Genomic DNA, 27,315 nt, shown 5'->3' on the forward strand with positions numbered 1-27,315 from the left:
GAAGGAGAATAGTACATGCATTTTTTTAAATTATATATAATATATACTCTTTCCATTAAAAAATATAAAATAATTTTAATCAAATATTATTTAATAAAGTAATTACTTATTTTTAATTTAATATTATTTTTTATATTTATTCATATTTGTATTTTATTTTAAAATAAATATAAAATAATTTTTTATTAAAAATAATTTAATAAAGATAATAATTTTATTTTAAAATATTATTTATATTTTTTAATATGCTTCATCTTGAAAAATGAAAAATGAAAAGTGAGTTGCATGAGTGAACGAAGAAGAAAATACTATGCAACAGAAAGCAATCGTACAAGACCCAAAACGCGGCGTTTGAGTTGAAGTGAAAGTAGCTCAAACAAGAGATCAGGACCCTTCCGAAAACCCTAGCTTCCTTAAATCCAGAATTAGCTGAACCGGGGTTGCTGCGGCAGCTGGCAACAAACAAGTCAGGGATGGTTTGGTTTCAATGCGAGGATTGTGGTGACAATCTGAAGAAACCTAAATTACCGAATCATTTCAGAACTTGTTCCGCTTCAAAGGTTCTTGTTCGATCCTACTTATATTATTGTTATTGATTGAGGCACTGTTTTGTTTCTTGTTTAAATTAATTTCATGGAGACAGCATGACGTTGGGAAATGAAATGAGAAGCCACGTTAGTTATTTTGGTACACCGATGGTGTTTTGATTGATTATTGTTTTTGCTTTTCCCTGATTGTATGTTGCAGTTGTCTTGCATTGATTGTGGACAAATATTTGGGCAAGACTCGGTTCAGCAACATACACAATGTATTACAGAAGCGGTACGCCCCTCAATCTTATAAGCTTCTTATTGGATCAAGTCGGATAATCATGAGTCTTTCATCTACTACTTTTTCGAAGTGAATTTTTGTTCTATGGCGATGAATGTGAACGAAAGATGGTTTTGAAGTTTAACCTTTTTTTTTTTTGGTTATCTCTATGTGCTCAATGATCACTCACTCTGTTCTACTTATCGGCATTTGTAGTTTTGTTCAAATTTCACTGCATTATGGCTTCATTTTATTCTTTCTGGGTTTCCTTTACTTTTGCCTGTTTATGGACTGAGGCTTGGTAAAGCTTTTGTTTCCCCCTTTCTTACTTTTGATGGTCCTTGGCTTTTTTACAGTTTTGCTACAATCTTATAGTAAATTGATTAAGTTGTGTTTCTGGTTTACCTATCCTTGCCTTTGTTAGCTTATAAAGATGTTTTCACTCAACCTTCAATCCAGGAAAAGTATGGTCCAAAAGGCCAAAGCAAAACTCCGAATGTTACAGCTGCCAAACCTAACGGTAACAAGCAAAAGCCTGAAGTTGATATTCATGTTGGGTTATCAGAAAGGCCTCCGTGGTTTTGTAGGTATGCTCTATTGGTTGCACTATTTAACATCATGCTATTCAGTCAGTATATATTTATTGAATATTTAATGTCTACCGAGATGCCCATTTTACTGATTTTCCCAGTCTTTATATTTCTTTGGGATGGGATTCAGGCTTCCTAGTTCCTATTCTCAGCATGAATTGGCTTGCTACTTAGAGAATTTATTACACTTTTGGGTTATGGGATCATCAAGGTTTTAGTTCAAATGCTTCTGTGATGTAAGCGGAAAATGTAAAACTGGGCAGAAAACGGAGCTAGTAAGTTCAAAGCACCAAATGATGTGCTTTTTGTTACTTTAGGAAGTATTTCACAAAAATTCTTTGTAAAATCATATATTTGTGCCTATCTTGCGAACAAATGTTTCGCACAAGGTATAGCTCTTTTTAATAGTCGACTTTCGGCTGCCGAAATGGGACCATCTTAACTAAATATTAGTCTGCAATCCCTTGTGAGTTGTGACCCAAGGGATGTACGTTTGATTTGATATCAAGTATATATGTTGGAACTAGGTTTTGTGAATTGATTGCTAGTAAAATTGTGAAATATTCTTAGTATAATTGGCTTCATTGACTTGTTGCAGTATTGTTTACCCTCTTACCTCTTCATTAAAGTCTCAGTTTAGAATCCTCGCAGTTATTAATTCAACTTTAAGAAACAACTGATTATCTGAAATACTGTCATGGATATGTCATGTTAATAAGCTGGAATTGAATTTTGCTTGACTTTGTTTCCCAAAATCTTAAGTTCTTAACTAAGAGTTTTGTTACTGGCTGCACTGCCACCAAATTCATTCTCTTCTATTTATTTGTTGCCTTTTAGCCTCTGCAACACAAAAGCTACAAGTAAGCAAACACTTCTTCTTCATGCCGATGGAAAGAAACACAGGGCAAAGGCTCGAGCTTTCCATTCTGCAAAGCAACAGCCACTTCAGACGGACACATCTGCTTCAGATGCAAAGCTTCCAGTGGAGCATGCTTCTAATGACAAGGTCCAAGTTAATAATAATGTAGAGCAGACAAAATTCCAAGACCCATCTAAACACAATAACTTGAAATCAGGGAATGAAAGCTCTCCATCAAATAAAAAGAGGATATCTGATGTGGTGGAGGATAACCATATCAGGAAAAAGGGCAGGGATGACAGTTCGGGTGAGCTGGGAAATGGGGAAGTAGTTCAGGCTGAAGGTGCAGCTGGGGAAAAACAGGATCTTTTACAAAAAGAGAGGATGGTTAACGACAAAAAGAATATAAAGTGGAAAAAGTTTATCATATCAGCATTAAGATCTGTAAGTATCTGTGAATTTGGAGTGATACGTGTGCTTGTTTTGTGTTTTGTTTTGGAAGATGCACTGTTCTTATCCTCCTGGTGACCTTAAGATTGTAATATGTGGACCTCCTGCCCTTAGGTTAATGGCTTGATGAGTTTCTTTGTTTTGTATGGCTGTTTTTGCACTTACATGTGCTTACCTTTTCCTGGGAAGCAGCAACCTGATGCAAAATTGAAGATGAAGAAGTTGAGAAAACATGTCTTGAAAGCCTTGCAGGAATCTGGCGTTGAAGTGGATGAAACTGAACTTAGTGAGGCACTCGAGCGGAAGGTTGGCCAAACTCGATTGTGTTTCTGTTTATTTATCTTTTATGAGTCACGTGGGTTTCTTATGTAATTTCGTATGGTGACAGATCAATTCAAGTTCCAGATTTGCAGTTGAGAAAAAGTATGTGCGTTTGGTGCCCCGGGATGATTAAGCTTATTTGTTACCTTTGCAAGCAAGACTCCCTGGCTTTTGTTCGGTGATGATGTTTTGCTATTGTTTAGACATTAATTAATATAGTTTAGAATTGAAAATTTTGGTGTTTGAACTTGCAGAGGGACTGAAGGAGCAGGTTTTTTTTTTTTTTTCAACCCCTCCCATTTTTTTCTATAAAAAGTTTTGTAGAAGCAAATTATATACTATTACTATGCAGATGCATTCAATTGTTGTATAAAATGATTCTGAATCAGTGATAGGAAACTCCTCTAATTGTCTATCATGCTTAAAACAAGTTTATTGGCAGGCATGGAAGGAGTGGATGGAGTTCTTGATTTGAGGTTCGAAGAATTGTTATTAATATTATTATAAACATTTTGTATCTTGAAGAATATCGGAAGGTGAAGTATTGTTAACTAATATTTTTAATTTCAGTGAAAAATGTTTGTTTAAAATGATATTAAGTAATTAAAGAACTAAAATACTAAAAAATGAATTATCATAGCGGGCATATACTTAAATTCTGACGTTCAATCGTTATTAAATTCTTAACGTAAGTCATTTTTCACCCATGTAACATTTAATGAGTTACTTTTTTTAGTTTTTACTGTGAAACACTTTTAATTGTCTTATGCATCTTAGAAAAGTATAGTTTTTTTCTTTAATATTATAAAAAAATGAAATATGTTTTCAATGTTATCCTTAATTTTAAACAATTAAGAAAGGTTAGAATTGAAAAAAGTAGTTAAAATATTATAAAAATATCCTGCATTTTATATGAAAAATTACTTTCATTAAATCTTATTTATAACTTATTTTTAATATTTTCATCAAAACTTTAAAAACCTTTAAATTTAATTAACTCCGTTTCAAAATTTAACAAGTTAACTTTATCCCTATAAAGTAAATCTACTTTAAAATAACATATTCTATCATTTAATAAACTTTTTAACATTTAATAAGGATAAAATAATAAAGATGAATATAATAATAACTGAGATGCTTTGTTAATAAGATCAAAACAAATAATCTCTTCTTTATCTTATAAATAAAATCAAAAAAATATTTCTAAAAAATGTTAAACGGCTAGTTTTTTGAAACTATCTTTCTCATCACCTTCCACACTAAATATGTAATATTAAAGTAATGAAAGGGTTTGTTGTGGCAAAAATGGAAAGTAATTATTACTTTATTAATTTAACTAATTTTGATTTTGGTAAGTCAATGGAAGCAACTTATATATATATATATATATAGATAGATATATAGAGAGAGAGAGAGAGACCAAATTACTCACATTTTAACCAATAAGGTTGAGCCTAATGAAATGGTCTAATCTCTTATAACATGGAGAATTAAGATCCACTATTAATTTTGAAACAATGGATTGGAGTATCGAAAATCACGGCATAGGAAAGAATTGGAATGTAACAGAAAAATTAAGACCATGAAAATTGAAGAAAGAAAAAAAAAGTGTACCCAAATGAAAATCAAAATGTAAACATTCTTACAAAACACAAATCATGGGAGAGGGGAAAAATAGAATATGATGGAAAAAAAATGAAGATCACAAAAACAAATATTAAATTCAAGATCGCATATAATAAAATTCAATAATTCATTGAAGGGCATGAGGAAGAGCCACTTCTTGAGTTGCCATGCGGGCCAAAGAGGTGGAACAACAGGAGAGCAGCTCAAAACCCTACTTTTATATATAGATAGATGTCAAAGTTTTAGAAAAAATAATAACAAATAAAGATTTTAGTAGACCTTTATGATGACAATCTTGTGTTTCACTCCAAGTATAATATGCAAGCCATTTTGATCCTATAATTTGCAAATTGCTATATACAAGCCCAGTCTTTGCTGCAAATCAGTTGTAAGAATTGCTTCTCAAATCTTCACCAATATGCATTTGTGCTGTACTTGACTTATCAAGGCCGTAACCCAAATTTCAATGCAAAAATGGCTGCCGTAATCATCAATCCTACTGTGCATAAAAGTGCCTGAAAAATTATCAAAATGTCAGTTTTAGTAAAGCATAGTTGTTCATGTTCTAGTGTTATGATTTTATTAAATAACAAGGTGATAACAATATTCAAAAATAAAACATAAATATAACATAAATATTTTATGAGCTGTAAACAATACAGCTTATTCTCCAAGTTTCATATAATACATGGAAAACTCATCTAGTTTCATATATTGATATGCATATTGATGCACCTACCACAATAGATGCATAATATATCATTCATGATTTTCACAAAAATATTAACCAAGTAAAAAGATGATCTATATCATTCAACATATCCATGCAAATTAAGGAAAGAACTATTAAAATCCCATCAAAATGGAATTTCTACTCTGATTCCACTTTTCTTTCTTTTTTTGGATTTTATTCTCCCGATTGATGAAAGTTTATTTAGTAAAGAAAGTTTTACCAAGATCCTTCCAGCCTGATCTAAGCCAGGCTGAGCTAATTATGACACAGCTGTACATTTCTCTGAGGTCACAAGTACACAACTCTGTTTTAATGGATTTGGTTTATTCAACTTTCAAGCTTGTCAAGTGTTTCTAAAGAAAGAGAAAGATCAAGAGAGAAAAGAGTGGGCTGATGGAAAAAGAAGAAATGATCCCCTTAAATACTCACAGTCCAACTCTTTATGTTGCATTTTCTTCCACCTCAAAAGCTTTGATTTTATTGTATTCAAATTACTACTTCACTACTATAATTGATCTTATCCTAAGGCATTATATGAGCACACAGATACAGAGAAAGGAGGGGAGAGAGTGTACAGCTATTGCAGAAGCTCCAAGCCCTGCCCGTTCCCTTGGATCCTTCCGATAGTGTTTTTGAAAATAGAGAATTGTCCCATAGTACCACATTAATGGGCACAGAAATCCCACGAGAAATCTGCAACTCAACTAATAAAACCATGAGTCATGAAAAAAGAAATTGGTCAAGAGCATTGGTGAAAGTTACTTACGAAAACCATCCAACTCCGCATCCATAAAATGGAAGAGGCCTGTCATAAATTCCTTGTTGATAATCCTCTGTATCTTTCAGTAGGGCATACTTTCCCTTTTCCCGGTCTGCAGTTGGCCATAAAACCAATCAGTGTTCTTGAAGAAAAGTTCTCAAAACAATAAAATGTTGAATATAGAGGGACACATTTGCTACACAGGGTTAGCATTGCTGTTACAGGAGCCTGAACATCATTTAACTTCAAACGTTTAACCCAAGCCTAAGAACTTCAAAATATGAATGGTGTCAAGGACCAGTTCATCCTGAAAATAGTTGAGTGAAGGCCAATGGTTTTATTCATTTCTTTAACAAGCACCTTCAAATGAAAGGTTCAAGTTTCCCAACCCTTGTGTTAAATGAACATGAAAAACATGGAAGGCAGGGATCATATCATGGCCACCTGATGGAGGCCCTAATACCATGTCAAAAATTAATTCAACTAAAAAAATAAGCAATCACGTGAAGATATGCCATTGGTTCTTTTAGCATCTGTTAACAAGGGAAATTTCCTTGTTCATTAAACTAAAGATAAAAAATCAGCCCAGGGCTACATAGTGTAAGGGACTAAGGGATTAAGGGCTGCATAGGAAAATGGAGCAAGCAGCAATATCGTGAAAATAACTACCAATATGTCATAGTTTTGGAGAATTACATGTCCTAAAGTAGATTCTAGAGGACAAGATAAACCCCGCTATGGTGTGATGCCCCCACCCAAAGAGAAAAAAAACTGAGGATGAATTAAATCTTTTGGAACCATCGATACTAATCCAAGCTTCCCATCAAATCTAATTGGAATATAAAGACTTCATACTCATAATTTGCAAATCATGCCAGACAACAACATATGAATATTTGAAAACAGACAGCAAACTTTTAGAAGTGCATTTTGGATTTCAGATATGTTGCACAATTAATCAACAAGAGGGGGATTTTTACCTTTAAATATTGAATAATATCGAGCAGATGGCCTCAAAAGATCAAGATGTTTTTCAGAGACCGATTTTGCCAATTCAACACCTTTTCTATAATCAATAGTCTCCTCTACCTTAGCATCTGTAACACCAAAGATAATTACCTGATAAGTGTATCAAGTTGCATAGTTTACAGTGAAGTTGCATAAAGCTGCCTTTCAGAAGAACAACTTGACTTATAAATGTAATAAATTAAAGTTTGATTACCTTTCTCCATGGATTCTGAAGATAGGTTGCAGGATTAAGCCTTCAGCTGTTCAAAAAATACTCAAAATCCCTGCTATGCAAATCAGATTGAATCTTAGTTAAACCACAAATCGTCATTTGCAAAACCAGAATGCTCTACTCAAAAGCCAATATCAATACGGGATCAAATCAAAGTTTGACCCTCGCAAGACTTTAAAACCCGTGAAGTTCTCAATTTGTTTAATTAAAAAACTCTGTACAACAATTATACATGTGGAAAAACGTTCTTTTGCAGTATCAATGATCCTGAAATATCTAAAATATCCACTGATAGGGTTTCCATTTTGAAAATCCAACCTATAGAAAACACCCAAAATTTCAAGAGTCCTCTATTCATATGTTCTGAGGAACTGGGGAATTCCCTTAACCTTCAGACCAACTCAAAATTGCAATATATTTCAGACAATCCTGTTTTAACATACGAATGGGAGATTGTTATTACCACGAGAAACCCCAATCTTTAGAAGCCAGGCAATAACCTTGAATTATCCTTAATAGATAACTAAATTCACAGGTGGAACCTCTCCTAACTCTTAATTTCAGCTCATATTACTCCATTGAATTCTATTTCTACATGCAGCTTTGAAAAATCATGCGAAGATAAGAAAAATTGATAGGCAAAACCAGAATTCTCCATTTCTTCGTCAATCTAAGAAGTGAAAGAGCAAAGAAGAAAAGAGAATTCATCAGGCCCTAAGAAATCCCCAGATGAAAAATCAAATCAAATACCCAATGGAAAGAAAAACAATATAGAATTAAACAAACAGCAGAAAATTGAGAAAAATTAGGAGAAAAAATCACTTGCCTTGGACGAGCAGGAAATTCCGCCAGGATGAAAGAAAGGAATAGAAAATATTTAAAACGAAGAAGAAAGTCTCTTTCTCTGCACGGGGCAATCGTTTTACTCGATGACCTATTGGCGCTTCTTCCCTTCCATTTGATCTTGTTTTGATGCAGAGAGTCTCCTTCTTCAACATTAAACAACCGAGTCGAGAGCTGTAGAGAATTGACTAAGCTACATCAACTTATAGTGCTCTTAATTTGTTTTTTACATGAAAAAAAAAAACAAAAAACGAAACAAAGGAGAAAGAAAAGGACAGAATTGGCAATAAACAGTATTTTATGAAATTTCTCAAAAAAAAAAGAAGAAGAAGAATTTAACTTTTAATTCTTAAACTTTTTAATTATCAATTATATCTCTAAATTTTAATTTATTACAATTCAATTTTTATTAATTATTGAATAAAAAATTATAAAAATTAAATCATTTTGAATTAAAAAAATTACAAGAACTGACTTGTTATTCAGAAATTGAATTGATGATTAAAAAAATAAGGACCAAAGTTATATTTTTTAAAAAAATTATTTAAATTTTATCGTTTGGTCTTTACGCATTCTCTTCCACTTTGTCTGCTTCCCCATGGATATTTCTTTCAAGTTAGGTACAAGTTTTAATTTTTATTTGTTATTTTAAAAATGTAAAGTGGCTGTGTTTTTTATATATTATATTTATATTATAATATTTGATCAAAATAAATTTTAAAAAAATAAAACAATAACTCGCTGGAAAATAGATCAGTAGATTGTTGGACTCTTTCAGATTTTGTCCCCACGTCACAATAGTTTTGCTAAAATAATGAAAATAAGAAAGCCCATTTTGGAGGCAACAATTGTGCACCATCGTTGGCAATACCTTAGAAATTTTCTATTAAATAAAGTAAAATACAATTATAATATATAGACTATTATTAAATTAAGAATAAGAATAAATAAAAAAAAATTGTACCTATGTTAATCATTAATGTGTTGCTAATCAAGGGATAGTGTGAGAAGATCTTATGCTCAAATCAAGTGATGAAACAGTGAATTTGGAAATTTTGCAAATTAGATTTTTTTTTTTTTACGCAGGAGCTTTTCTATAGTTTTGATATTTTATTTTTTATATTGTTACTTTTTTATTTCGCTTCAAATGAATAATTTACCTTTATTTTGGCAAACACAGGGAATCGGACTTTATGTCACTGTCATTCACGCATAAAAAACAAATTGAATATATAAAAAAGAAAAACATGATAATACAGGGGTTTTCATCTCATAAATGCAATGTATAAATATAAAAAAAACTATTTAAGAATTAATTTTATGAATACTTTTTTTTGTCTTAAATGCACATTATTTAATAAAGAGAAAATAATAAATAAAAACCTTGTAAAAATATTTAATGTCAAATTAAAATTTTTTAGCCTGACGTTTTCAAATTTTAATACTCTTTCTATTATATTTTAATATTAAAATTTTTAATTTAACATTAATATTATTACAAAGTTTTAACTTGTCATTTTCCTTATTATAATTATAAAGTCTCCAACCATCAGCAAATGGCATAATATGATAATAGTAAATTAGTAATCACTATAATAAGTGGATAAGGCAGGGCATCGACATCACCAGTTAAACATTCATTAACATATTACGGAAAAGATAATAAATTTATGCTTAAACTAGAGGTCTAGAAGTATTTAGGATCCTAAATTTATTTTTAATTTATTTTCACTTCTAAATATTTAAAATTGTGGCAATCTTTTTCTATTGTTAACTTTAATTGTTAGTTAACCCAAAAAATTACAATTTTTTCAGACATTTTCTGTAATTTTTTATATTCTTTTTGCAATTTTTTATATATTTTTAATTTTTTAATCAACTAATGCTCAAAATTAATTGTAGGGAGAGATTGCCATAATTTTAAATGTTTAAGAGTGAAAAGGCACAAAAAAAAAAAGGTTTGGAGTGCAAGATGCTCTATGCCTGTATTTTAAATGACCAAATTATCATTTTATTCTTGTATTAAAGTGAATTACTTTTTTTTTTGTAAGAAAAAGTATAAGGGATAATGAAATTTTTAATCCTTCAAGTTTACCTCAATTATTAATTTGATAATTGGTATTTAATTTTTATCAATTAAGTTTCTAAAGTTTCATAACCATAAACAATTAATCCTTACAATACATTTCATTTTAACTCCTTAATTTTATAAAGTATTTTTTCAGCTCTCTAATTGTAACATTGTTTGTTTTATTGACATAAAATGTGGACATTGAACTTTTAAATATTGATAAAATATTCTCAATGCTATACTAAGTTTTATTTTTTAAAATAATAAATGATTGGAACAAAAAGTAATTATTTAAAACTAATTATGTTAGAATTAAAGGAGTAAAAAATACTTTATAAATTTGATATACTAAACTTAAATTGCATATGAAATTAGAGGAATAAATTTATACTTTTGCCAAAATTAAATTTTAAAGACCATGCTAACAATTGAGATACTTTTAGAGCACCAAAAGTTTTATTATCAAACTTTTTGAATTATAATTCTTCAACTATAAGTTGTGCACTTGTTGGCAAAATCTCAAATAAAAGTAACATTCGGCTTCCCGTTTCATAAAAATCAAACCATTTTTGATGTGGGATCCAAAGAGACTTGGAAACTTCTAATACGAGCAAAGTCAAATTATTGACTCAAAGGTCCAACCATTCTTACCCGCAATCATAGCCTACAGGCTCTCTGGTAAGCAAATCATAAGTTGAATAACTAAAAGCAATTATATTATATGACAAGAGATTCAATATACCTCTTAAACAATAATTCAAGTTGAAATTTTGAGAATTAAAAAAAATTATATTGAGAAAGAATTACCAATTGTAGTTTAATTTGGGCAAAATCCATAGTATTAGTTTGTAGACTTGTAATAGTTACTTTGTTTCAAATTATAAGATAATTTTGAAGGTGTTTTGTTATCTAAAAATATAAAACAGTTTGAAAAAATAAGATTACATTAATAATATTTTTTTAATATTATCCTTCAAGTGGTGAAAAAAGCCAAATAATATTACAGTACAATAATTAAGAATGAATGTATATTTTTAAAAGTTTATAGTTTTATTTTAAAAAATTAAGTTTATATAGTATTATTATTGAATTTTATTGTTATGCATAATCTTATATCAAATTATCTTATAATTTAGAACATATAATCTTGGTTAATTTTCACCTGATCTATTTCGTTTCGTGGGCACTTAGATCTATTTCGTTTTGTGGGCACTTAATCTATTTTAATAAATACAGAATATGAAATAAAGATAATCTTCTAATTCTCATATTTCAAGAAAATAAATTCATCATTTTAAAAAGTAGGATTTGATTAATGATAATTATTATTTCAACATTATTTCTTATTGCTTTACTTTTTAAATAATTTTTTTCTTTCGTCTTGTTGATAATATTTTAAAAAATTTAAAAAATTAAGATTATGAACTATATATTTAATAAATTTTATTGATATATATATATATAATTTCATAAAAAATATATTTTATAAATTAAAATGAAAGAGTATTAAACTATGCTCATGCATCGTACTCTGAATGAACTTGGTAAACTTGACAATGAAAAATTAGTGGGAATCCACGTGGCTATAGTTGCCAAACTCGCTTTCTTCCCCACAGGACTTTGCAAAAAGCTTGAACCGTGCGCCAAGTTGTAAGTTGTAACCTGGACTTCTTCTTCTTTAAATAAATAAATAAATAAAAATCACAATTGACCCTTAAATTATAATATGTTTAAAAATATTTGATATTATAATTTTTTTTGGTGCAATATTCCAAAAGGCTGAGGAAGGAGAGGATCAACAGCGGCCTTGGCCCCTTCCAAATTTTTTTTAACATTATATACATGTTATATACTTCTTGTCTGCTAAAATTTATGAAAATTTTGTAGTGTGTGTATATATTTATTTAATCTTGGCCTCTCTCAAATCATGGCTTTGCCCCTGAATATTCCTTTAAAATTTTTAAAAATAATGCAATGTAATTTTTATCATTAATAAAAATTAATTTTAATTGTTAGTTAATAAAAAAATTACTTCAAAATTACATGAAATGATAAAGAAAATTTTCTTTTTGGTCCTTGTTTGTACTTTTTAATTTTTGATTCTTTTTCTGTAATTTTCTCGATCATTTTTTGGTCAACTAGTTAATGATTAAAATTACTTTTTGTGAATGGATGGGCAATATTGCATCATTTTTAAAAGTTAAATGAAAATATTGAATAAGAAATAAATTTAAAATCCTAGATGCTCTTGAATATATAGTTTAAAGGTTAAATTGCTATTTAACCCAAAATAAATCATTTCTAAAAATCTTTCAATTGTTAGAAAAAAAAATTCATTTGTTTGAAAGGTTAACTAATCGTCTAATCCTTTGTCAAGAATGTGACCACACAGATACAATTAACTAATATTTGCATCTACTTACCACATGCTTTTTTTGATCCCATTTATAAGACACGTTTTAAAAATTTTATTTAGTCCCATTTATAAATCACGGTGTAGCTTTTTATGTAATATTTGAAAAGTATTTTTAAAATTATCTTTCATAAAAAAGAAAAAATAACATCACATCACTTTTTAAATTTGTTATATAGAGACATATTTGAAATTATACGCACTTTTATTTTTTTTTATTTTTTTTGTATTGGTATTGATGAGGTTAATATAAATGACTTATAAAAAGGATCGGAGGAGTGTACTGTTTATATTTTATTAAACTATTTTCTTTAATAATTACAAAATGTTAACGTTGTTAAAATATAATAAATTACAACACACATTTTCTTAATCCTTTTTCAAGAAAAATTATTCTTCCTCAAAAGGGAGTTATTCAATGGCAAAAGTTTCTGGTGATCAAAATAGTGTAGGAGTTCCTCTCCAATTTAAAGGCTCTAAATCTAATTCTTGATAGCTACAAAGCTAGAATCAAAATAATTATTACTCATAGAGCTTATTACAAATATTTTTTAATTCATAACTAATTTATGATTGATTTGATCATGATTTAACTACAATTTTAATGATTAACTTTTGAATTTAATTTTAATAATTAATTTTTGAATTAATATTTTAACTAGTTCAATAATTGATTCAATTTTTAATATCTCGATAAGGCATAGTACTTTAAATTACACCTTAAAAATTCCAGATGATTCGAACTCTAAGAGAGCAATAGGGAGTGGATGAATAGGGAACTATTGGCTATCCCCAACTTTTTTTTTTTTTAATATCATAACTCGGGGCTTTATATAGTCCCATACAGAAAATGGCCTCTTTTATTTCTTCATCAGAAGGGATATAACCCAACTCACTAACCCATTTTTGCTGGCCCTTTGGAAAGCAGGTTGTAGTATTTTTATCGGAATAGTCATAATCGCTTTCTTGATAGAGTTGCTTGAAGGAGTTCCAAACCATTTTCTGCAAATCAATCTCAATCTTAGTGTGTGTGTGTGTGTGTGTATTTATAGATAGATGTCAAAGTTTTAAAAAAATAATAACAAATAAAGATTTTAGTAGGCCTTTATGATGACAATCTTGTGTTTCACTCCAAGTATATCATATGCAAGCCACTGTGATCCTATAATTTGCAAATTGCTATATACAAGCCCAGTCTTTGCTGCAAATCAGTTGTAAGAATTGCTTCTCAAATCTTCATCGATATGCATTTGTGCTGTACTTGACTTATGAAGGCCGTAACCCAAATTTCAATGCAAAAATGGGTGCCGTAACCATCAATCCTACTGAGCATACAAGCGCCTGGAAAATGATCAAAATGTCAGTTTTAGTAAAGCATAGTTGTTCATGTTCTAGTGTTATGATTTTATTGAATAACAAGGTGATAACAATATTCAATAATAAAACATAAATATTTTATAAATTGTAAACAATACAGCTTATTCTTGAAGTTTCTTACAATACATGGAAAACTCATCTAGTTTCATGTATTAATATGCAAATTGATGCACATACCACTATAGATGCATAATACATCTTTCATGATTTTCACACAAATATTAATATTTCATATTTTTTTTTTTGCCTCAATTTGGACTATCAAAAAGAGAGAGGCACCATGCACCAAGTAAAAAGATGATCTGTATCATTCAACATATCCGTGCAAATTTAGGAAAGAACTTTTAAAATCCCATTAAAATGGAATTTCTATTCTGATTCCACTTTTCTTTTCTTTTGTTTTTTGGGTTTTGTTCTCCTGATTGATGAAAGTTTATTTAGTAAAGTAAGTTTTACGAAGCTCCTTCCAGCCTGATCTAAGCCAAGCTGAGCTAATTTTGACACAGCTGTACATTCCTCGGAGGTTACTGGAACACAAAACTCTGTTTTAATGGATTTGGTTTATCCAAGTTTCTTTTGTCAAAACTTCAAAAATAAAATGGAGAAAGATATTAAAAAAATGAGAGAAAATTAATTTTTTGATGTGTGTAATTTTAATTCTATTGTAATTCAATCTTTAAACTTTAATGTATGATGATTTAATTTTTATAATTTTGATTCAGTTATAATTCAATTTCTATACTTTAACTTGGTGCAACTCAATTTTTAGTTTTAAACATTTAAAATATTGATTCTTGTATTTTAAAAAAATTATAAATGTTAAATTTAGGGCTAGTATTTTAATTACTAAAATTTTTACATATAAAAACTGATATTTAAAATTATTAAATTATAAGGATTGAGTTGTAGCAAATTAAAATTAAAGAATTGAATTATAATTAAATTAAAACTTTAAGAATTAAAACATTAATTTTTTTTCTAAATAATATTTATAATACTTATTTAGCTTTAAAAATCTTCAAATCACACTCTAAGAATCTTATAACGAGGCCAAGCTTTTAAACTCCCTCTCCCCGGCGACGATCACGCCTTTTGCCCAGCGCGAGTTCACTCCTCTGGTGCGAGGAAAAGGAAACAGATGGAATGGGGAAAGTGTTGAATTGGTGGGTTTCAATATTTGAGTGGCCCCACACATTAAAAACCCACCATTTTTTTTTTTTTTTGATTTTCAAGATATTCCGCGTCCTTCGGTGTCAGGCTAGTTTCTAAAAAAAAAAAAAAAAAAGAAAAAATCTGATCACACCACTTATTTTTGGGTCAATGACTTAATGTGCATTTTTTTATATGTATTTTTTGAGAGTGTTAAGTATCTTATAATAATAAGTAAATTATTTTTTTAAATAGTTTTTCAAAGATGTAAAAATTTCTTTTTGTTAGTGACCTAAAGGAGGATTTTGGCTCCTCTAAAAAAAATATTTTTTTAAAAAATGTCTCACTTATTAATATAGAATACTCTGCTCTCTTTGAAGGAAAGAAATTTTACGGTGCTTAACGTTTTTAGAAAAAAAAGTTTAAGAAAAAAATTAATATGAAAGAACATGTTATATCAATAAAAATGATAGAGTTAACAAATTACTAATGTAACATCTCAATTTAAATTTTAATAGTTAATTTAAATTAATAAAAATTTTAAAAAAATATTGAGAGGTAAGTAAATTAGTAGAAAATGATTATTAAATCTAATTTATGATATAATTCTAAATAAAAATTTAAAAAAAATAAAAAAATAAAATAAAATAAAATATAAAATAAAAAATATTATTAAATTATTATAATAAAAAAAGAAAAAAAGAGAAGGTAATAAAAAAAAAGGAAGAAAAAGAAGAAAACCAGTTGCTTGCGTCGCGTCATGATTATATAAAATAATAAAAAAAAGGAGAGAGAGGAAAGAAGAAATAATAAAAAAAAGATGTGGGACCCACTAAATTTTTATAAAACTCATCCGTTTCCTTTCATTTCTTCAATTCTTTTCGCGAGCGAGAGAAGCGAGTCGCCGGTGCGAAATATCTAAATTTTTAAGGTAAGAGTTTTTAATAGGATATTTAGGGTGTGATTTTAAGCTTTTCAAGACTAAGTAAGTGTTCTAAAAATTTTTCTTAGTCATCCTTCTTCTTTGGTTTCTGAGTTTGTAGTGGTAGAAAATTTAAGATCTGGAAGAGGGATGAATTTATGTTGAATAAATATAGTTTTTGAGGTTGTCAGTAGTATAATAAATGTTCTAGAGTATAAATTTGTTGATAATCTTTGAATTTGTGGCTTATGGATCAAATTCTAAACTAGATTTAAAAATATATGTTGATTTATTGAGGTTTAGATGATTATTTGGGATGAGAAATGAATTATTATGGTTATAAGATTATGATTCTAAGCTAGAGACTCAATTTTTAATTTTTAGGTATTTTAGGTACGAATTTATGAAATAAAAAGAAAATTTTGATAATAGAAATTAGTTTAGAAGTTGATTTTTAAATTATTAATGTTTATTGATAATTAAAAGAGGAGTTAAAAATTTTACTTGATAGTATTAACTATAGATTTGTATTAAGATTGAGATTAGGAATTATGTTATATTTTTAATTCTATTATTAGAATTATTTTATTAGTTTCAAAAATTGAAACTAATATTTATAAATAATATGTTATTTGTAGATTGTATTACTGGTGAAGATTGTGGTGAGAGAGAAATTTTAAGGAATAATTTATTGAAAAAGCCATAAGGTAACCATGCTTTTAATTTGTGATTTGTGTTACTTCATGTTAATTGGATGATTATTGAGAAAATTATAAATTTTATAATATTATATAATTATGCAATATTATTATGAATTTATTTGATTATTGTGGGAGGTGTTGGGAGACTTGCTATTGTTGTTGTACTTATGTGCCACGTTGTACGCCCCTATTGGAGCTCAATAGGTGGCTTGTAAGGGCTCGGGCTAATCTACCTTTGGCCGGGTAATTTAGCACCGAGTGAGGGCTACGGTTCGAGGTTAATGGAGGGATATAAGGATGGTTATTTGTGTGTATTGTAATATTTCATATATTTGTTGAAATTATATTATTTTTAATTCTCACTTAGTAAGCACACACTTAACTGTTTGTATACACTATCATAAATTAGCTTTGGTTACTGGAACTTTTGAGTCTCATTATGTGGTTAACAATTTTCAGGAGAAGAGCCACGAGTGACACGTGGAGGAGTCCCAGAGGCTTAGTGGTATAAATCCACTGTCTCTTTTGGATATTTAATTTATGATTTATAATGTGTTATATTGCCAATATTAGAGCTTTTTGTTTATTGTCAATTATATGAATATATAAATGTAATCATGCCTTTCAAACTATTTCTATTTTTGGTACAATTTGGATGACTGTAATTTTAATATTTGGTTTACTTTGGATTGGTTAAAATGGCATGATTATAAGGCCAAATAACTGGCTTGTATTGAAAATTGACTAAATTACTTATTTTACTTGTTGGGAGTATAAGGATGGACAAATGTGATTTAGTTTACTTGTTGGGAGTATAAGGATGGACAAATGTGATTTAGCCTAATGGCACGTGGGAGGTAAAAATTTATCTGAAATGTTATAGTGTGTGAGTTGAAGCCAATTATAAAATATTTTATATTGAAATTATTGATATAAAAATGTGTTAGGTGGCTGTAACCCAACTATGGTTGAGTTAAATTATTTTTTTTAAAAAAATTTTGATGTGTTGCAACTAATGGAAGGAGATTTTTACTTTTTTAAAGATTGTTTTAGAGAAAAAAATGCTTTACTTAATAACATAAGATACCTAACACTTATTGAAGGAAAGTATAAAAAAAAAAAAATACTTTAACCCTTTATTTTTTCTAATATACATATATACAAACATGAAACACCACACCAATGGAACTCTGTTATCTTTTCTTCTCTTAATTTTTTTTCTTTTGTTTTGAGCAAAACTAAATTTATTTTCACTCTACTTTTTTTTTCCTCTTTTATTTGTAACGTTTATTTTTAAAATTTTTTTTAAAAAAATAACTTTTGATCCTTATACTTTGTTCTTATTTGCTATAGATCCCTGTACTTTTTTTTGAATATTTTGAATCCTTATACTTTTATTTTTGGTGTTTTACGTTCATTTAATGTTCCTGCACTTTGATCATTTTGGTTATTTAGGGATTTAAAATATTAAAAAATAAAAGTGTAGGGACTCAAAATATTAAAAAAAATATAAGAACCTATAATAAAATACGAGTAAAGTATAGAAATCAAAAGTTATGTTATTTTTTTTAAATGTCTTGACTTGAAATTTTACTCTAATTTTAAACACAATAAAAATCTCCTAATCAATTTAATTACTAATTTATATTATATTAATTTCATTTTACCATTAACCTCATGTCTCGTCCTATCTCGAGTATGATTTTGCCTTGTCCCATTATGTCCCATCGGCCCATCCTAATTGTTGAACCAGGTTAATTTCATACCAATGTGGTCGAAATGAAGACGAGCCAATCAAGGCGAGAATCCCATGAACACCCCTGCTTGATAATATACTTAGTTTAATAATTAGTTAAAAATTAGTTTAAAAATTTATTAAAAATTTAAATATAATAATTAGTTTAATAAATGCGTTAGAAATTCCTTCCAAAAAAAAAAGAATCACTTAAAAATAATCAGATAAATAAGAAATTACGTTCTGCTAATTCGACTTCCAGAGCCTCGACGCTTTCCAATAGCTTAGAATCGCGTGGCGCCACCCAGACTTATCCGGAACGCCACGTTCGAGTGCCCGCCACTGTACACCTTGCCAGTCAACCTTCTGGAACAGATTCGTTCCGCTTCGCTGGTCACCTGTCTATTTCTACTGCTTCTTCAACCTTCTTCCCCATCTTCTTCCTCCATTTGAGCAGTTTCTTCTAGTTCACACTCCAAGAAGCCGAAACAGAAGCAGGTATTTTCTGATTTGGGTGATGGGGGAAGAAGCAGGCTTGGATGCTGAAGTGATCAGGCGCCTCAATGGAAGCAGCAATGATCAGAGTCTTGAACTTGACATATACCCTTTGAACGGCTACTACTTTGGCTCCAAAAATGCCATTCCCTTCAAGGACGAGACCTTGGCTGATCGTCTTCAGAGAATGAAATCTAAGTTCGTTTTTCGTTTTCTCTTGCTTTCGCTATTTGTGTCTGTCTGTCGTAAACGCTTATATGAGAGTTTTAACTTTATCTTTTAACCACTTTTTCATTTTAGCTATGCTGCTCATGGGATACGAAATTGTCTAGAAGCAGTCATGCTGGTTCGTCTTCTACGATTTCTGCCTCGCATAATTGTTTTGTCCCGCAGTTATTTCAACTTCAAAGAATTAGGATTAAAACTCCTTCGTTTTAGGTTTGTTTGTGGAAACTATAATTTTCTGATCATCGAGGCATCTAGATACTTGTGCACAACAAATATAAAAACTTCAAAGAATTAGGATTAAAACTCCCCCTTTTTAGGTGTGTTTGTGGAAACTATAGTTTTCTGATCATCTAGGCATCTAGATACTTGTGCACAACAAATATAAAAAATTCAAATTCAAATTTAATATTTGTATATAGGTAAATGTGAATATTGGCATGGCTTGAGACTTTTTTTAATCAAGTTTACTGTGATTTAATCTGCCATCCTATCCCTGTAATAAAAATTAATTTCTACAAAAGGTGGTTGCCCCGAGGGCTTTTGCGGCGTGGAGGGGATTATTTTCTCTTTAACGGGTTAGGCCTTTTAGGATAACTGATTCTTGATTAGCTTGGACTAGAATAGTTGCTGCGAATTGCGTGTGACTTGCATGCTGGCAAACGCTTACGCTTCACCAGTGCTTCAGATTCTGAATTTGATTTGAAGCTTGATTGTTGGATGCTGTCTTATTAGGTATCATTCAATTTTTTTTTTTTTTGCTTGAATTAGTTAGTTTTTTTTAAATAAGAAATATCCCTGTCAACATTTTGGTTTCACTTGGAAAACTCCACTCAAGTAAGTAAACTGACATATTGGTGAAGGATTGAAGGATGATGGGACACTGGTGATCTGCCCAAGGCCTCTCATTTAGTTGCTGATTTAAAAGAGTCATATATGTGAGTTAACTGAGACTCGAGACTGTTGACTTCTTTCTCATTTTGTCCATGATTTAGATATCAAGGTGGTCTCAGTCTCGTTTATAGAAGATAGATCCTTTGGGACTGGGAGGGGAAACGGATGTTGCTTGACTTTGCATCAGAAAACATGATAGAAATAGGTGCTTTGTGAATAATTGGGATATTGCAAATGTATTACCCAAGAAGACTAGAAGGTGTTAGCTCATGACTCCTCAACCCTATATAATTACTTAAGCTTGTTGTCGCGACTGATCATCACAACTTGCTCTCAATCTTTTAATGCTCCCTCTTTGTGTAAATTTTGCACATCCTTTAATCCTCATATCTCAGTGATATGAGAGCTGGGCTTCAACGAACTTCTCACACCGTTGCATTACCCCGTACTTGATAGTTGCTTTTAGTTGAGAAAAAAGCCTGATGTCTTGATGCAAACAGATTACTGCAAGATTGAGTAATCAGTGTATTTTGCAATATTATGGGTTTTCTTTCAAGGTCATCTTCAGTTGCGTTTTACTATGGGGATCCATGCTGTGCACGACGCAAACTAATTTCTAACTCCAAGATATCATCTTGAAGCCTATGGGGTATTTTCTTTACATAAATCTCCTCCATATTTCCTATAGAAGGTTGACATATAAGATTCATATAGAAGATTGAAGTTAGGGAAAGCATGGTTGATTGGGCTGTACTTGAAGAATGTATTGATACTTTTCATCATGATTACTAGTCATTTGGCTTTGCCGTTTAAATGCTTGATATTGTCATCCTTTGATACTGAGTCCAAATTCAGAATATGATTCTGAACTGAGAGAATGCAAGTTTTCTTGGATCAGGTTGAGTTGTTCAAACATCCACATTTGTTGCTGCTGCAAGTAAGAAATTCCATCTTTAAACTCCCTGGAGGTCGCCTAAGACCTGGCGAATCAGGTAGGGGATCAAGCTGTTAAAAGTTCAAATAGAAGCTAAAAACTTAAGGCATTATCCAGGGAATTTCCCCAAGCTCTTGCTGAAGTCAGGGGTTTCTGAATTTCCAGATATTGATGGATTAAAGCGTAAGCTGGCAAGGAAGCTTTATGTTGGTGAAGATGGGGCTGGGGCTGAATGGGAGGTAGCAAACTCGTATATTTTCTTTTGTGAACCTTGCTGCATGTAGAGATGCTGAAATGTGTCTTACTTGATTTAGGTGGGCGAATGCCTTGGAATGTGGTGGAGACCTGATTTTGAAACTTTACTGTATCCCTACTTGCCACCTAACGTAAAGAGTCCAAAGGTACATTATTCAAATGCTACTTGTACAAGTTGTGAGGGAAAATGTCTTATTCCCTTGAATCTTTCAACTGCAGGAGTGCACGAAACTGTACCTTGTGAAGCTACCAGAGTCGCGAAAGTTCATTGTTCCTAAGAATCACAAGCTGCTAGCTGTTCCATTGTGCCAAATTCATGAAAATAACAAGGTATGGATTTCCACCAGTGATTCAAGCATGGAGAATATATGGGTATGTTTGAGTTTCCCATGTTACACGCTGGCAATACGTTCTGGACTCCAGTTTCTTGGCAATATTTGATATTAGCTTGTGTGTGACCCCTAAAAGGATATATGTAAACTTTCGAGGATAATTACCCCCTATGTGCTTGTTTTATCGGTTCTGCATTCTGATACATTGAAACTGCCTATGAAGTACAAACATGGTGGAAAAGGAGTTATGGGAATGTCAAATTTATTCCTTGTGTTTATGTTTGTATTCCTTATAGATTGGATATCCATTCTAGATAAGATGTGAAACTTTGGGACTTTAGGCTCGACATAAACTCCTGGGCTTTTTTTTTTGGGCTTCGTGTTGATGTGTATGTGGATCCTAGTATTCTGTTGACAATTTGAATCAAGTGGATTTTTTACTGATGATTAATTGGGTTACCGCTTTTTTTTGAGCGTATTGCAGACATATGGGACAATTATATCAGGGGTCCCCCAGCTGCTGTCAAAATTCTCTTTCAACATGATCGAGTCTTGAATGAAACACCTGCCTGACTAGTGACAGCTTCCTTGCTCATTTGGTTCTGTGCAAGTGCTTGTATATAGATTATGCTGTGTATCATTCTAGAGTGATGATATTGTAAGTTGGGGAAAAAAAAAACAGATTCGTATATGGCACTTAGTCCATGGTTTGAGAGTATATTGTTACCCTCTTAAATGGAGTTGCGAGCATATGAATGGAGCAAGTCCAGGATCACCTTACTCAGGCTGTTCACAGGATGTTCCTATGATTTTTTTGTTCCATCAGGATCTCAGCATTATTTTGTCTAGTCTCTTAAAATCCTATCTTCTTTTTTTTAAACTGAGCTGATACAAACATGAATACCTTGCTTGTTCTTATTGTTATTTCTATCTATTTTGCCTTAATGATAATACGTGGCAGGAAATGGCATTTTGTTAACTTGTGATTGTGGTCCGGATGTCCGAGAAAAGTTAAAGAGTTTTTAATGGAGGGTGGTGTTGGAGATTTGTCATTTGCTACTCAATTAAGAGAAAATTATAGAAAGCTTGAGACAAATAAAAATATTATATAAGTTGTGAATAATATTTTTTTTTAAATTGTTATTCATTTTCTATTATATATTTAACTAATAATTCAGGTCCTCTTGTAAAAATTATAGTAATTTTTAATTCAACTTGTATTATTGAACTAGTAAATTACCTGTGCGATGCACAAATTTTATGCTGTAATTTTTATAAATAAATTCAATCTTATAGGAAGAAATTTATTAAAAGAATAATTTGTAGTAGACATATTCTCGATATCATTTTATACACAGTGAGGCTATATAATTATCATATTTAATATTAAATATGCATATTAAGAGTTAAATATTAGAGCTTTAAAATGAAACTTTTACACTATTAGAGCCTTATCCTATAATAACAACTTTAGTTTAAGTATTAACAATATAGTTAGTCATAACTTTATTATAGTCATGCAATGACAACTATGTTATTATTATATTGACAACTTCATCTTCATTCTTAAAAACTTTAGTTTATGTTTAACAATTACGATTTCTATATTAATAAAGGTTAATTCATTAGCAAGGATTTGGGCTATATATAACTCACAAGGTTGAAGGATAAAATCCTATTACTGATGTGAGGGCTTTATTAGTGGATGATCTGTAAATACATCTACAAGTTTTCTTTGAGTTTGAAAGCATGCCTTGGTCATATTAAGTTCTTGAGATATAACTCACCTAAACTTTTTCTTTATTAAAAAAAAAACAACACTTTTCTATTATTTTGTAGAGGGTCAAAAACATAATTACCTTGTTTCATGGTACTATTTTTTTTATTTACCTATTTTGAACATATTTATTTCTCATTTTCCTAAAAACATATGTATATGTATGTTGCCCGGTTAGGTATCAAATGCAATGCTTAATCCTTATGCACCAAGATTGGGATCGGGCTAATCCGATATTAAACTTAGATTGGTCTTTTATTTTTGAAAAATTATGAAATAAATTTTTTTCACTAAATTATCTCCATCTAAAATTATATTCTCTTGAAAAATAAGATTTTCAAAATTATAAAAGCTCAACAATTATATGTTATGTTAGAAAACAAATTAACATTTTGAATTCAAATAATATATCAATTTTTAAATATTTTTTATAATAATAATAGTAATTTATATTAGGTACAATCCATAAAGAAAAAAATCTTATAAAATCAATTAATATAAATAAAAATATAAAATAGTATATGAATATATTTTTGGCTGAGTAGGATTAAGTTTGAGCTCAACTCAATATGTGCATGAACCGATCTCCTATTGGACTTGTCAAGTTATCAAGTTGATATTACATTCGTAGTTAATATCTATATTATCTATATTATTCATAAATCACAATAAGTTTAAAAATTTTATTAAAGCTATTTTTATTCATATTTATCTTAATTTAAAATTTATTGGAGTAATTTTTTACCAATTTGATTATTAATATTAAAATTTTTTTATATAAATTTATTTTTAAATAAATAATTTTTTAATATGATCTAAAATTGATTGGTCATAATTTCATATATATTCAACATTTAATTAAAAAAAGTAAGTAATTTTTTATTTGATAAGAATAATAAAATACTCACCAACTACTTTTTTTAGTTGATTATTAATGTCTTAAATAAACCATTGCATAATGGATATGATAAGAATGTTAAATGTTATTAAATATTACACAACTATGATTATTTGACAATGAATATCACTTTTTTTTTTTTGCAAAACAAAAATCAATAGGAGAAGAAACCTTGAGGTAGACTTGCTATGGACAAATGGAAGACTAAATAAAAATTAGCGATGTAAATACATGATGGGATTAAAAGATAATTAGGATATAAGTATATGTGCAGTGAACTTATTCAAAGTCAGAATTGTAGAATGAAATCATAGCCGAAATCAATTTGGTTTATTTATAATTGGTATATTATTTATGTTGGAGGATGTTTTTTTATTTAAGCTGTCAATCTAATTTAACTATCAGGTATGTTTGAAATTTAAATCTAAAAACTTTTTTCCTTAAATAGTAACATAATTCCTTTTTGTTTGTTTTATTCTTTGGGCATTGGAATAAAAGTTCAAAATCCCCACCTACTAATTAATTACGTACTTTATATATTTAAATGGTCAATATTTTTTTATCAAATTGTTATATTACTTTTTATCTCATTTGAATTAATATTTAGGAAATAAAAAATTAATCAAGATTTTTTTATCCCAATAGAAAATATTCAAACAAAATTCTTATTTGAATTAATGTATGCACAAACTCAATATTGATTGTTAGTGAACTAAAAACTCAATATTGATTTATAGTATTTTCATGTAAATTTAAAATTATAAACTCCTATCTCATTCCATCTCCATCATTTTCTCTCAACTCTTCCATTATTCTTTTCACAATGGTCAATATCATTCTCTTTAATTATGAAATATTGGATCTTATAGAACTCCATCCAAATTTAAACAATTGAAATTCAAATAACAATATTTATATAAAATAACTTGATAGCATAAAATGAATAAGTATTTAAATAGGATTGATTAACCGTGCATCAAATAAGATAGCCTCCAATATAGGGATACTTATGACCAAAAAAAATATAATATATATGTAAAGAAAATATATAACAACCATACCATTAATGTCATAAATAACTTACTAAATTATTTGTCAAATTTTATATAGTGAATAAAGAAATGTTTTTTTTAAAAAGAGAAAAGTATAATTAGTGATCGATGAAAATTCATGTCACTTTTTTTTATCAACTGAATTTCATGCTACTTTTTTTAAATAAATTATATGCTTCATCCATTTCAAATTATAAAATAAAGCTAGAGAAATTTTTTGTTTGAAAATATAAGATAATTTGAGAAAAATAAGGTTTCATTAATTATATTTTTCTAATATTATCTTTTAGGGAGAGAAAAAATTAAAATGATATTGTGGTATAATAATTAAGTGTGCAGGGTATTTTTAAAAGTTTATAGTTTTGTTTTGAAAAAATAAGTTTATAAAGTGTTATTATGATGTTTTATTGATATATGTAACCTTATATCAAATTGTCTTCTAATTTAAAGTGGAGGAAGTATTTCAATCTATATGTACTAGATGAAAATTTGTGAATAATTAGGCAATGCTCACAAATTTTTATTAAAATTGTTAAGTTGACATGTATTGAGAAAAAAGGAAAAAAATTGAAGAATATTGAAAAATTATATAAGTGAAATATAAAAAGAATAAAGTATAAAATCAAATTGATATATAAAAAAAGTATGCTTTTTTACTCCTATGCAATATAGTATGCAACTATACATTATATAGATATTAGATATATTATATTAGATTAGAATTGTCTAATCTCACACCTTTTTTAAATGTTGTTACTTTTGAGTGAACATTTAAATTAATATGTTATTTCTTAATTATTAAAAATATGATTTTTTATATTGTAGATTAATGATATAAAATAAATGTGGGTTGGTATTTGAGTTTATAATAACATTATGAATTCCATCTCGATATTTAAATTTCAAGGAATTGTTTATATTATTTAATTAAATGATGTTATTTATATTTTCTGTTCAAATAATTGTATTTTTAATTTGAAACATTCAAGGTTTATTGGGATAGATTAAAAGATGATAAAATCAAAATTTAACTTTTGATCGTTTTTAAATTGAGTTGGAGATTATATGATTGATTAAATAATTATTCTAAGTATTTTATTTTGATTATGTGGATTTGGAGTTAATAAGCTACCGATTTTAAATTGAAAGTAGCATGCATAAATATTGAAATTTGATTGTATTTAGCATAAATAATTATACATATTAGATCTTATTAAAACTTCATCCAAATTTAAATATTTGCAATTTAAATCACAATATTTCATAATTATGTAAAATAAGTTGATAGCATATTATGTTCTATTAGGAGCTTATAACAATAACCAAGTAAGTGAATTTGAATCTAAAAGATGGAAATTATATTATACATTAGTCACTTTTTTATAGTCTATATATATAAATAATTAAAAAATAATAAAAACGTACCCACAAATTAACAACTAAACCTATCTCATGAAGCATAAAATTAAAAAAAACGACATCTTGAAGTACATAATTAAGTGATGCACAAGTCAAAAAATATTTTTTTAAAAATATATCTGAATCAAATATATCCTAATTTTTTATAATCTTTTATTTTTTATTTTTAAATTTTTTCATTAATTTCTTAATTTACATTATATCCTTGTTAACGAAACTCTAATTTATCATTCATTTCCTCCAGTAGCATGATGGAAGACAAAGACTCAATATCTACAGAATAAATTGTTTAACTTATACACATATAATATTGATATTATTGTCTATTAAAAATTTATTGTTTATATTATTTGAAAGTTACAATACATTTAAAATATTATTAAAAATATTTATATTTATATTATAATTAAGTTAGAAATTATTGAAATATTTAT

At 28.9% G+C, this 27,315-nt stretch overlaps 3 protein-coding genes across 3 annotated transcripts; 2 read left to right on the forward strand and 1 right to left on the reverse strand.

The window, feature by feature from the left end:
* Positions 1 to 384: 384 nt before the first annotated feature.
* LOC129320591 (UBP1-associated proteins 1C) lies at positions 385 to 3,448 on the forward strand. Its single transcript, XM_054966114.1, has 6 exons — positions 385 to 560; positions 748 to 822; positions 1,270 to 1,397; positions 2,238 to 2,703; positions 2,902 to 3,015; positions 3,098 to 3,448. Exons 1-6 carry the CDS (start codon positions 474 to 476, stop codon positions 3,161 to 3,163), a joined length of 936 nt encoding a protein of 311 aa, XP_054822089.1. The 5' UTR covers positions 385 to 473; the 3' UTR covers positions 3,164 to 3,448.
* A 1,295-nt stretch (positions 3,449 to 4,743) lies between these two features.
* On the reverse strand, positions 4,744 to 8,415 carry LOC129320454 (uncharacterized). The gene is made up of 6 exons (XM_054965918.1): positions 8,216 to 8,415; positions 7,372 to 7,441; positions 7,130 to 7,246; positions 6,156 to 6,261; positions 5,965 to 6,082; positions 4,744 to 5,171 (listed from the first exon to the last, which is right to left on the reverse strand). Exons 2-6 carry the CDS (start codon positions 7,379 to 7,381, stop codon positions 5,100 to 5,102), a joined length of 423 nt encoding a protein of 140 aa, XP_054821893.1. The 5' UTR covers positions 7,382 to 7,441; positions 8,216 to 8,415; the 3' UTR covers positions 4,744 to 5,099.
* A 10,452-nt stretch (positions 8,416 to 18,867) lies between these two features.
* On the forward strand, positions 18,868 to 22,714 carry LOC129321076 (pre-mRNA cleavage factor Im 25 kDa subunit 1). Its single transcript, XM_054966803.1, has 7 exons — positions 18,868 to 19,293; positions 19,396 to 19,441; positions 21,113 to 21,206; positions 21,314 to 21,387; positions 21,463 to 21,549; positions 21,623 to 21,733; positions 22,220 to 22,714. Exons 1-7 carry the CDS (start codon positions 19,118 to 19,120, stop codon positions 22,289 to 22,291), a joined length of 660 nt encoding a protein of 219 aa, XP_054822778.1. The 5' UTR covers positions 18,868 to 19,117; the 3' UTR covers positions 22,292 to 22,714.
* The last annotated feature ends 4,601 nt before the right edge of the window (positions 22,715 to 27,315 follow it).

The sequence above is a fragment of the Prosopis cineraria genome, unplaced genomic scaffold (assembly GCF_029017545.1).
Source record: "Prosopis cineraria cultivar Desert tree isolate PC_DT_omini unplaced genomic scaffold, ASM2901754v1 PC9, whole genome shotgun sequence".
NCBI classification, from domain to species: domain Eukaryota; kingdom Viridiplantae; phylum Streptophyta; class Magnoliopsida; order Fabales; family Fabaceae; genus Prosopis; species Prosopis cineraria.

Excerpts from the sequence above, each read along its gene's own strand:
- LOC129320591 (XM_054966114.1), top strand. The coding sequence starts at position 474 with ATGGTTTGGTTTCAATGCGAGGATTGTGGTGACAATCTGAAGAAACCT. Across the intron at positions 823-1,269 it reads CACAATGTATTACAGAAGCG|GAAAAGTATGGTCCAAAAGG; the intron begins GTACGCCCCTCA and ends CCTTCAATCCAG. Across the intron at positions 3,016-3,097 it reads GTGAGGCACTCGAGCGGAAG|ATCAATTCAAGTTCCAGATT; the intron begins GTTGGCCAAACT and ends GTATGGTGACAG.
- LOC129320454 (XM_054965918.1), bottom strand. Across the intron at positions 6,262-7,129 it reads ATATTATTCAATATTTAAAG|ACCGGGAAAAGGGAAAGTAT; the intron begins GTAAAAATCCCC and ends GGCCAACTGCAG. Across the intron at positions 6,083-6,155 it reads TGCGGAGTTGGATGGTTTTC|ATTTCTCGTGGGATTTCTGT; the intron begins GTAAGTAACTTT and ends GTTGAGTTGCAG.
- LOC129321076 (XM_054966803.1), top strand. The coding sequence starts at position 19,118 with ATGGGGGAAGAAGCAGGCTTGGATGCTGAAGTGATCAGGCGCCTCAAT. Across the intron at positions 21,207-21,313 it reads CCTAAGACCTGGCGAATCAG|ATATTGATGGATTAAAGCGT; the intron begins GTAGGGGATCAA and ends CTGAATTTCCAG. Across the intron at positions 21,550-21,622 it reads CTAACGTAAAGAGTCCAAAG|GAGTGCACGAAACTGTACCT; the intron begins GTACATTATTCA and ends TTTCAACTGCAG.